The sequence below is a fragment of the Poecilia latipinna genome, unplaced genomic scaffold, assembly GCF_001443285.1.
Source record: "Poecilia latipinna isolate Pla-1442-1.1 unplaced genomic scaffold, P_latipinna-1.0 Scaffold90, whole genome shotgun sequence".
Lineage (NCBI taxonomy): Eukaryota > Metazoa > Chordata > Actinopteri > Cyprinodontiformes > Poeciliidae > Poecilia > Poecilia latipinna.
The window spans coordinates 188,389-200,431 of NW_015112706.1; the positions used below are offsets into that span (position 1 = coordinate 188,389).

General features: G+C 38.8%; 1 protein-coding gene across 11 annotated transcripts in view; it reads right to left on the reverse strand.

Annotated features, from left to right (window-relative positions):
* The window catches only part of dlg3 (discs, large homolog 3 (Drosophila)), a 114,759-nt gene that overhangs the window by 28,455 nt on the left and 74,261 nt on the right, over positions 1 to 12,043 (reverse strand). For all 11 annotated transcript variants that reach the window (XM_015023669.1, XM_015023677.1, XM_015023663.1 and 8 more), the window contains one exon: positions 129 to 285. In XM_015023669.1, the coding sequence (XP_014879155.1) occupies positions 129 to 285 (157 nt within the window). The remainder of the gene's footprint in view (positions 1 to 128; positions 286 to 12,043) is intronic.

A 12,043-nucleotide genomic window follows, 5' to 3' on the forward strand; every position in this document is an offset into this window, starting at 1 on the left:
ACGCCAGGCCACCTTTAATTCTATCATCATTATTCTGACAGCGGGAGCTGGCTGAAAATCTCACTTCCTCCAGCTTGTTACAGTTGTGGATGAGGGCAGACAGGAAGCTTGGGAGTTCAAATACTGACCGACAGGATCCGGTCGCCCCTCCGCAGCTCGCCGCTCAGGTCAGCCGGCCCTCCAGCCAGGATGAAGGAGACAAAAATCCCCTCTCCATCCTCCCCGCCGACGATGTTGAAGCCCAATCCGGTGGAGCCCTTGTGCAACACCACCTTCCTCGGCTCCCTGCCAAAGAAAAAGAGACGGTGTGAGGGTGAAGGACAGGATAGAGTAAATAGACAGAAGATACCACAGGAGATCGATATATGCAGGGTGTTTTCAGACAGCAGCCATCTTTGCTTCGACTGTGCATGATACCAAAATGCTTACAACACTCAGTAGAGGATCTACTGGCAGATCCCTCAATCTGGAGCCTTTATTTGTACTGGGAATGCTGTAAACAGAACATTTAGATGATTGAGGTTTAGGGCACCACACTCTGGCAGAAGGCAGTGAGAAACTCTGAAACACCCTGTCGTTATGCTACAGAGGCATGCAAAGGTCTGGGTGTCCCAAGCCTTTACAGTAGATACTTTTCTCCTCCAAAACGCATTAAACACCTGTTCAATTTGTCACAAAAAAGAAAAGTTTGACTAGCGAGGAGCTGAAAATTTACAGTTTAAAAAACACAAAATATTTCTTCTATCTTCTGACATTAAATCAGACTAAACTTTTACAGCTTTAGATCAGTTTGCCTTGACAAACTCATTTTTATTTGTTAGTTGAGGATTTTCTTCATACTCAAATTATTATATGCATTGATAACATTTGAGTTAAATGGATGTATTTTCAGGCGACACCTAAAAGTTGCTGCTTCCTTGTAGAACCTCCTGGAGAACTCTAGAAATCAGCCAACATATCAGGAAGACTCTTATGGACCTTCAAGTAATCTAGTTAATCCCTGCATACAATTTCCAGATGTTGCAGTTCAACAAGTTTATCAAGTTTAACATGTGAATCTGCTGCAGAACTAAAGCTAAAGACCTTGTAAGGATTCTGGCTGAAGCTGGTGAGAAAGCGTCATTATGCAGAAAGAAACGAGTCCTGAAGAAAAAGCCAAAAATCAAAATCAGCAAAAAGCCAGATTACAGTTTACTGGTGGATTTAGGGGCAAACACCCTAATTTTTAAAGCCATATTCAGGAAAAATTGGAATGAAAATGCAGCTTGGGAAGCTAAAAAAAAAAGCTGGGCACAATGCTACTAGAGTTGCTATTGGCTGTTGTTTGAAAGCAGCCAATCTAGAACCTCCTTTTGTTTTCCTTGGCTCTGATTGGCTGTTTCTCCAAGAGTGGAGAGAAGGGAGATGTTAGCTTCTGCGGTTGTGCTAAGATGCTTTCCACTGTGCGTATTAATGCATATGCATATATTTGGTGTTTGAGCTGATAAAATTAGCAGGTGTAAATGTTCTTAAAGATTTTAGCTGTTCATGGCGCCTGTGGTCACTAACCCATGTGAATACTGGGAAATATGTTTAGATTTATGAATTTAAAGAAAGTAAAAGATGTATCTAAACTTCTCCATCCACTTTGGCATTCAGCTATCAGAAATAGCTAGTCAGGTGATTTAATCCCAAATCATCTAAAATAGGAAGTTTAATCAGATTTAATGTTGAGGAAAATCGTGTTTTTATGAATAGTCGAAGTATTTGGTAGATTTTAAGACCGACTTCTGTACAGTGATTATATAGAGAACCCACTTTGAAAACATGTTAAAAATTTTTGCCAAATAAAAAAGCAAACCCCTCATTATAAATACTATATAAATATATTGTATACCCCTAAACTTGTACGGTAAATGCAAAATGAGTCAAGATGAGGCTTAGACATTCAGGTAAATCATTGACTGTTAAAGACCCACCAGCCAGAGTGCTGGTGGTACACTCTTCCTCTTTGCATCACTGTTTGCACAAATATGAGTCATCAGAAGTCAAACATTTATGACTCCTCACAGCATCGACATCAGATTTTAGTAAAACTTTTGGTAAAAAGGACAGCTTGTTAAAGTGTTGACGTGGTTCCACTGCTGCTGTTAGAGAAACTACGCAAATAATTGTATTTGTCAATTTATTCTTGAAAATACAGTTTAAACAACAGCTGCTGCACTAAACCACAATCAAAATGGATAACATCATAAACAGAACTATGGAGGATGCTGGATTTGGGAATGTTGGAAGCCTTTTGGAAATATCAAGACTCAAGTTTAGTATCTAGATTCTCCAGGAAATACACACTGTAGTTTTATTAATGCTGTGTTAACTGTGCTGAAATTATGAAGTTCAAAATATAAAATTCTTTCATCTTTACTTTAAAATAATAATAATACGAGAACATGATGTTGCCTTTCCTCATTCTGTATAAATAATTAATGCTTACTATCCTATAACGCTGTTTTTTAAAGCTGTTTTATATCTTCTTATAGTTCTTAAAGGGAAGGCTATAGATTTTAATATTAGCAGGCTAAAAAATAATAAAAACATAAAATTGGCAGGTAAGAGTCTTAAAATGAACAAACATCAGAAATCATCCACAAAAAATTAAACACTGGTGCTAAACTGGTACCCGTTTAGTCCTGGTACTGCATATCGTCACAAATCTGGACAGATGTAAAAAGCAAGCAGAAGTCCGACAAAGAATGATACTGGATGATGATGATACCATCATGAAAATGTTTCCAGTGTGGAAAATAAAAGTATAATACTATTTAAAGGAAATGTTATTTAAAGTTGGCAATGAAAGATGTGTAATTTTCTGATTAAACTATTCTTTTCTATTATGTCTTATTAGTGATTTGCAGTATATTTGACAGGTTGCACTGTTCACTACATCAGCAGTAACACCACTAGGTCCAAAGAGCTGTTATCTACTGATAGCAGCACTTTCTGCCTATGCATGGGAATGTTCACATGCACACACACGCACAAGCATGCAGTGAAATCAGAGCTCGACAATAGGCCACTACCCAAAGCTCTCCTTTAGCCTCTATGACTCATCCTCCAGCAGGCTGCCTGGGCTTTAAGATGCTAGAGAGGCCAAACCACCGCTTCAGTACAGCAAAATCACACACCACACATGAAAACGCAGACTCTGGGAAACCTAACAGTTTCCTCTCTCTCTCTCTCACACACACACACACACACACGCACACATATGTACACTTTCAACAGATATCAACATTAACATCCACCGCTGTGCACAAAAACACACACAATTTCCTCTCAACAGAAAAGACGGCATGTCTCCCATTAGTGGTCTTCCCAGCCTGCGGTCTACAGGAACAATTACATCTCATTCCCTAATGGCTGCGCTCAGACTCCAAGTTAAGGCAGCTTTTCCTGTCGAACGGCAGCTGAGAAAGCAGTTCAGACTCTGAGGTTTATCTTAAATGGGAAGAAAAACTCATAAAGGTGACCTATTAAACATGCAACAGCCTTAAAGAAGTTAGGATAGGGTTAAGCAAAACATTTTTTTCCACAAAATTATTCATAGACAATGAGATTTCTGTCTCGTCATTTTCAATTCTAATAAGCTGCTGCTGGCCCAACTTAACGTTTTCACTCACACTTGACAGATTTGCAATTATACACTCGTACATCTTTGAAAAGCAGAAGCGGAGGCTCCTGTACAACCAATAAGAATGCAGCACGTGGTTTTAGGATGGCAAGTCAACAACAAAACACTTGTTCTTTCCAGTAGTCATACTGGAAAAACAGCAGTAAAGCCAGTTGACTAAATGTGATGGAGGTTGGAAAACAGTCGACAGTTTTATGTCGACTGTGACTCAACAATCACGAGGTTTTTGAAATTTTCCAGACACCAAAAAAACATCAACTTATTTCCAAAAAATGGCTGAATGGGTTTTTTTTTTAAAGCGAAATTACAAAAATGTGTAAAATGTGAATTTTGCATCTTCCGTCCCCTTTATATAACTGAACTAGGAGACTGGAGGAGATTATAACAATACAACTGTACCTCCAACAAAAAGACAAGAGAAATGTAGTAAACAGAGAGGAAAAGCTTTAAAGATGATTTCTTTGATGCCTTTTAGTTGCCTTAAAACCAACGGTATGGATGACAGTGTTTAACACTGGTCTTAATGTTTTCTACAGCTTCAAAAAAATATCTGTAAACAAAAAACAGTGAGCAGCTACTGAAATTAAATATGCTAAAACAGCCGACTTGCCTTCGGTTAACTTGGACTTAAAATAACCCCGCTTTCCATTTTGAGCTTTTCATCTCAGCTTCAAAGGCATGCAGATCTCCATGGTTACCTTAGGATCCATATCCGGTGTGTGCTTCTGAAAGAGCGTTTCCCCACTGCGTGCTGAGGCAGCCTCTTCACCAGCGACATGGAGGATAAGATGTTCACCGTGAACATTTCGGACACGGCTTCGCTCTGGTGGCCGCTCTCAGACTCTGACCCTCCACACAGAGGAGGTCCACACATTTAGACGCTCTTTTCTGGGGCCTCCTTCCCCCTATCTCATCCTGGTGTGCTGTGATGAGAAACAGCTCCGAGGCAGGTCGCCATAGTTCACCCCAACGCTCCACTTCCAGCAAGTTTTTATCCATTTTGTAGAATCTGGAAGAAGATTCCAGCTCAGATTTAATCTCCTATCAAGCTGCACCGTTTCTGCTGTGACGCGTTGGTGGCTTCAGCTCTCTGCAGAGCAGCAGACCAACATTCCTGTCTGTCAGCTCGCCCCTCCGCAGACTAGACAGATAGATTCCCAGGAGCTCCTTGATAACTTGCAGAAGGTTGAGCGGGCTGAGGTACGCGTGGATGACCTTTCGTCATTTCCAAGCCTTTGATTTGCTGATCTTATAATCAATGACCTGACTGACTGCTGGTCAGCAACAAAGATTTCCCAACAACAGGATAATATTTAGACTACTGTGAAATATTTCAGCAGATAAGAAAGACCACCTTATCTGAGGAAGAATGCGTTTGTTTGTCTTGTTTATGAGATTTTTAATTAGGGCTGTGAACGTTAACATGTTAGTGTGCGATTAATCTAAAAAATGTAATGCATTAATATTACATAATGCTACGATGGGACATACTAAGAAAACATTACAGTCCAGAGATTATACAGTCTTATTCTTATTAAACATGGGGAACCAATATGTAGTTTTATACTTTGTTTTCTCTTGTTTTTCTTTTGACTGTCCTTTCTCTAACTCATGTAAAGCACTCACAACTGCCTTGTTGCTGAAAATGTGCTATATAAATAAAATTACCTTACAAGAATCAAGTCATAATATTACAAAAATAAACTCGTCTGAGAGTAAAGGCGATTGATAACAGAATAAACTCATACAAGAATAAAGTCATAATATTAAGAGAATAGTCATAGTATTATGAGAATAATGTCAAAAGAACGAGAAGATGTAAAAATATAAAATTTCATATTTAGAGAATAAAGTCATAATATTATGACTTTGATCAACATACTTGATTTGTATTTGACAAAATGTAATGTTTGTTGCTTGTTTCATAATTGATGACTGTGCAAACTTGACTTTATTCTCATAATATTATTACTTTATTCCTTTACAACTTTATTAATGTAAAATGACGACTTTATCCTTACAATTGTATTTTTGTTTTTCATTTTCTTAGCTGGTTTAAATGCTGTTGTACAATTCAGATTAATCGCAGCACCGAAGTTGACCTAAAAGCCTCAGCTCAAAGCAGCGCGTTGCACGGTCTTGTACTCTATTCAACAATGTGGTTTTGCAAACGTACATGAAGAGATGAGTGAGGAGAATCAGACTCGTGTGCTCAGTGACAAATTTCACTTTAAAAAACACAGTGGTTAAAGCAAGCCCCATGCATACAGAGAATTATGTCCCGAGTTCAAATCCCGCCCTGGGATCCTTTGCTGCATATCTCTGCCTACTTCCTGTCATACTGCTGTCAAATAAGGTCCAGTAGTACCAAACATTCTTAAAAACACAAAACAAAACATGGATGTTTTGATAAAACCAAAGTAATATATTCTTACTGCAGAGGGTTACTGACCTTCCACCAAAGCACAACAAACATTTCTAAATGATGTTTGAAATAAAAATCTTTTAAACATTCCTGAATGTGATGCTTGATTTGAGATGATAAAACATTTATTTGAAAACGTGCATTTTCACATTTCAGTCATAGTGATTAATCACAGAGTGATTAATCGATTGACGGTGCCATTTTCAGTAGGGAATAGCTGTGAATCCTTACTATTTCAAATGCAGCATTAAAGCCCCCACCCTGCATCACAAGACCTGCTTCCCCTCCTCTCCCTTCCCCTCCGCCTTTTCATCCATGGCAGGAATGTAAACAGTTCTGGAGCGGCAGAACCCTTTTCTCTTTATAATTCGGAGCCCGCCTCCTCCTCTCCCTGAGCCTCAGTGTGCTGGTTGGCTGAGGCTGCGGCGGCTCCGTCCCCAGGCTCTGAATGGATATCTGGGCAGCAGGGTCCGGCAGGTCGGGCTACCCTGGACGCAGCGCAGTAATTGGCTCTGCTTGGCTGATTAATGGCGGACACTGCAGATGGACGCCATTTCCAGACACTTTATCTCTCCCTTCCTCAAACAGATGACGTATGTACTGTACTGTCTGCGCTTCACTGATTTAATTCCCCCCATACGACTTCTCTTTGCTGCTCTTTTCCTCTAACTTGACAGTGACATATCTGTTCACTAGCAAGGTGGAAATTCAAACACTGTGTCACCGTCTGTGACCGAATAGAAAATCAGTGGAGAATGATTAACACCTGCGATGTGTGAATCTGGTTTAATTAGTTTTATTTCAGCCTCCTTTTTTGTGTTTTTGCAGCCTTTAAATGTGCAAAGCAAACATCAAAGCGACTCCGTTGGGTGAATTCTTGCACTCACCAGTTGGAGGTTTTTTGTGTTTGCAGGAAAAGGGAGTTACTGATTAGCTCACCTGCTGCTGCGGGACTCAGGCTTGAAGCACTGTTGTTCAACTGCTGTGCAAAGGATCTATGCACCTTGCAAAAACGCTGCATAGCGTACAAACTCCCAGCAAAACTCATTCAGGTTTTTTTATTGGGTGTATATTGGCAAGAAGAAGGTAATTATTCTGATGCTGTATTCCCGGTTGTTATTTACAATTATCATTATTACTATTATCATTATTAGATTTTCTTGTCTTGTTATGAGAGTTAGTTTTTAATAATTTTGTTTATTTGTTGGTTCAGCACAGTATGTGAATATTTCAAATTTCTGATAATTATTGACTCGGAAAGTATTACATGTCATAAAAGAGGTAGGATTAAATAAGTGCCTGACCACTTCTTCCTAGTTCTTTTCAAACAGAAAAGTAGTGGTAAACTGATTGTTGTGTTCTTGGTTATGCATGTTTTCTCTTGTCATACTGATTATTTGTTTTTAAAAACCTGTTTGAAATAAATAAAAGTAAATAAAATGCGGTGCAGCCACTTGTAGACCGAGTCAAACTGTGTGTAGATAATCTGTGACGTCCTCAGAGATGATTTTTGTATAATCTTGATGACCAAAAGCCAAGCTTGTAACTAAAGATCATTTTAATAATAGATCCCATTTTTCCATGAGTAACTTATTGCTGCAAAGCTTAACATACAAGTTTATTTCACTGTTATGGAAAAATGTTTGTTCTTTCAAACTTTAGCAGGATCCACTCCCTGTTATTATAATTCTGGTTTTATTTTACGAGTCTCCTCTGTGTCACAGACCGAACAGAAGCCTCAAACCAATGGCGCTGCATGGCAGATAACAGTCCAGGAATCCAAAGTTTCCAAAATATTTGCAGACAGAATCTGTTGTGGAGCTCGGTAGTATTTGCTGAGGGGAGCTGCTTGTTTAGCGATAGTTCACAAAGATGCATTTTAAACACGCGTTATCTCCCATCAGCCCAATGTGGACAGAAACCAGAAAGGGACTAATATCAGATGGAGAACTGTGAGGGGGAGGTGCAGCCGGGAAAAAGACTGAAACAACATCTACATAAAACAGGCGTGTCCAAAATCCTCGAGTAAAATGTACCCAGAGGACAAAAAATAAAAAAAATACAAAAACCTAACTTCTAAAATGGCTGATTGTTTCATTTATTTTTTGGTGTTTGGTTTGTATTGTAGATAAAGGATTTTACTCATCATAGATCCAAAACTTTAAAATTATTTTTGCTGTGGTAAAACAAAGGCATCTTATTTTCAAATTCTTTTGGGCTCGATTGAACAAACATACTTTCACTTATAAGAACAGGATTTGAGTCGCTTTCTTTCTAAATGCTTCTATATTTAGCCAAGTATAATAAGTTAATTAAAATGTGGATGTTAATCATTTCATTAATTATTTCTCGAGATACATTTCTTATGATAAGAATTTTGATTTGGGTGCAGCAAAGTTATCTTTTCAGGAAACGTCTCTGGATAAATGTGTTTCTTGTTTAAGGGGTGATATGGACTTCAAATTTTATCTCGATAGTTTGTGGTAACAATTATATGATAAAATGATACAAAAAAATTATTCCTTATTTTTTTTAAGAAACTGAATGGTTGTGACAGGATTAAGCATAGAGCCACAAACACAAGCATTGTTCTTGAGAAACAATTACTTAAAAAAAAAGTGTGATTAATATCACTAAACTGCACACAGTAACAACATTTAATCATATTTTCAAATTTACTTATATTTATTATTATTATTTAAAAAGATTAATATTTGGTGTCATTTTCCATGATAAGAGAATAATGTCGGTCATAATTTCACCCTGATTATAAATAAAAAGTCTCTGTCTGCATCAACAGCCTGTGCTGGATTCATCTAAATTGTATCAGTCTTGAACTGCAGTTGGGGGGCCAGAGAAAAATCACTCCAGGGGCCACAAATGGCCCTTGGGCCACATGTTGGACACCCCTGATCTAAAATAACCTTGCTAGTTGGAGCCAATGGCTGGTAGAAAGGAAATGCAGCCTGCCTGTTAGTCTCATACAGCAAAGATGCTCATGTGCTGTGACTTGCTGTCAGACGTGACATCCTCTGAGACGCCATGTTCCCCCCCCCTGATTGCGCAGAGGTGTGCGGACGGCGGCTGTGTGGGCCGTTCTCATCTGTGCGGGTTATTTACGAGGTGTGTGGTGCGCTGGGTGTATACTTCGGAGAGGCATCTCCCGCTGTCACAACGGCGCACTGCGCTTATCTGCGTGTTTGTCTGTTTGTCAGCACGCTATGAGCAAATGTCTCTGTGTACAGTATGCATGTGTGATCGGAGCTGGCAGCATGGGTGATGAGAGGGGTAAGACCGGAGTGCGTGGCCTGATTTTCCCAGTGTGCTGATGAATCATGACAGCTGCAGGATTGTCTGCTACTGCTGTTCGTCTGCTGGTCTGTACCGGATCAGAGTTTGCATTCGTGGTAGCCTCTTAAGTTTTAGCCTCACGGATCCTAATCAGAATAATCAGAATTTTCTCTCTGGCTGCTGCGCTATTCTTCCTGTTCCATCCCCTCAAACATGCGTACTGGAATCAGAGCATGGACTACTCGTTACACAATATAGGCTAAATTTAACACAAGCAATGGCTCATACGGAAACATTCTAGCGTTCATCCATGTGGTGATGCACAATGATCAAGGCTGTGAAAAGAAAATCAAAATGCAGGGGGGCCCTTTTGCACATTTAGTGCTGCCAAACAGAAAATAACCCACAAACCGCTGCCATAAATATAACGAGCAGCACCGAAAGCAGCGAGGTCTGAGATATGGGCTCGGTTTTATCAATGCCTCCTGACAGATGGAGTCGGGCAGCTTGTGGGAGCAGGAAGCCCTTTCGGCTGCGCTCCTGTGGAGATGTGTTTGTGAAGAGCAGGTAGGGCTCCATTTTAACACTGAAGCAGAAACGGACTGAGTGTTTGGATTTCAAGGAGGTAGATGTCTTATCTAAAACTTAAAAGAAGAGAAAGACAACCATAAAGAAATTATATTTAGATGCAGAAATGGTTCTTTGGGTTATAAACATCACAGACTCCTGATAAAATTTAATATATTCTGATTGTATTAGTTTGGTATTATTTCTGTAGCCTCCTAACAAGTGAGAATAGTAACTTGTAGTGCCAGAGAATCTCTCAATGAATTCTTGCAATTTGGAAGCAGTATAGCATTTTTATAATGTATTCCTAACTGCACCTGAAATCTAAATCTAAAGTTAGAAGCCTTAGACTTTTAGTTAAATAACACTGACAATTATAACATTTTCTTTGACTGTTTTATGGCTAAATAGTCATTTAGTTAAAATGTTGACATGACTGACATTCCTCCAGCATAATGAACCAAACTGCATGCCAATGATGTTCTATTTTCATATTTTCAACGTTTATTGAATGTTCTAAATTACTAGTAAAATGATTGTGGAAGTTAATCATTTTACACTTCAATTTTTAAAGGTAGTTGACAAAACAAAAGTGTGCAAACTGCTGTTAAAATACCGGGGTGAAAATGCAACCATGTCAACCAGGTGACATGAATTCATGTTAAACTGAAAAAAAAAAAAAAGACTTGAAGACATTTAAAAATAAAAAGGTGCATCATGCATCCTGTCTTAGTCTGCATATCCCAAACTAGGGCACTTTTTAAATCAGTTTCAGTCTTCACCCTCATTAGATACACAACATTGATAACATTGATTATTGCAATTATGTTGTATCCGTAGTAAAGGTAAGCAGTTTCACTTTAATTTTCCAGACATTTTCTCTTTTGAATCATCTAGCGAAGGCCAGAGGCAGAGTGGTTACAAAGGATGATCTCATTGCACTCATCAGTCAGGAAGAAGTCAACACCGTGGCACGATCTCCTGCCTGGAAAAATAAGCACGATCGCAAACCAGCAGGGATTCACCCCTCAAAAAAACATTACACCTACAGATAAACATAGCAGTGGCAGCATAATGAACTGGGGTGAGTTACCCTCAAATAGACCAGTTTTTCCCAAGGTGGATGAAATTATAATCAGGTCAAATTGAAACATAATCTGACTCAAAAGCTTCAGGTGTCTGGTTCGGATGAAGATGAGGAGGGATTTATTTTCTAGCACCAAAGTAAGTCAAAACTTACTATATGAGAAGAAAACTAAAGGTTTGTAATAATCGAGCCAGAGTACAGAACTAAATCCAACATAAAAAAAGAGCTGTGATCTAGAGATGCTACTAATATTAGCTTAAGGATGTGCACACTTATGCAGTCAAGTTGTTCCACCTTTTTAATTTTGGTGGCCACTAAAAATGTTCCATGTATGAAGAAACAGTTTTGAAATGATTTTACATGTTATCTGACTTGAGGGTGTGTACACTTTTGTGAGTCAGTCTTTGTGGACTTGGATCAAAAGTTTGGTTTACTTTATAACTTCTGTGCAGAAAGTTAGTCAATTATCAAACCAGAGCTGTTGCAGGAGCTTCAAAAAGTGTTTGATCAAACAGCAACTCGCTAAGAAACAACAAGTCAAACAACAGGTGTGAGTAGGGCTGGAGAATAAATCAATAACAATATACGCCAAGATAGAAAGGTGATCCATATCAATATGTAACACATCTAATAGAATATTCAATGCTTTCACTGAACTCAGGGACAGGACAGGATAAACCATGGCTTCTTTCTGCTCCCCTTTTGAACAACTTGTGTTTTGTTTTACATAATATTTTTGTTTTAAATATTAAGTTGTTACTAATGTTTTTTTTTCCCCATGTATTTTTTTAATTGTTCAAAAACAAAGAGAGAAAGAAGGAAAAAGAAAGAGGAATCTCCAACCCAAAACTGCACAGCATTCTGGGAGATGTAGGCAGAGGAAAGAGTTTAGTCAACCACTCACGGCCAGCTAAGCAAGGTTTGTAGAATCAACTAACTCACTCGCTCATTGGTTACCTAGCAACAACCTGCTGAGTGGTTACCTAGCAACAACCTGCTGAGT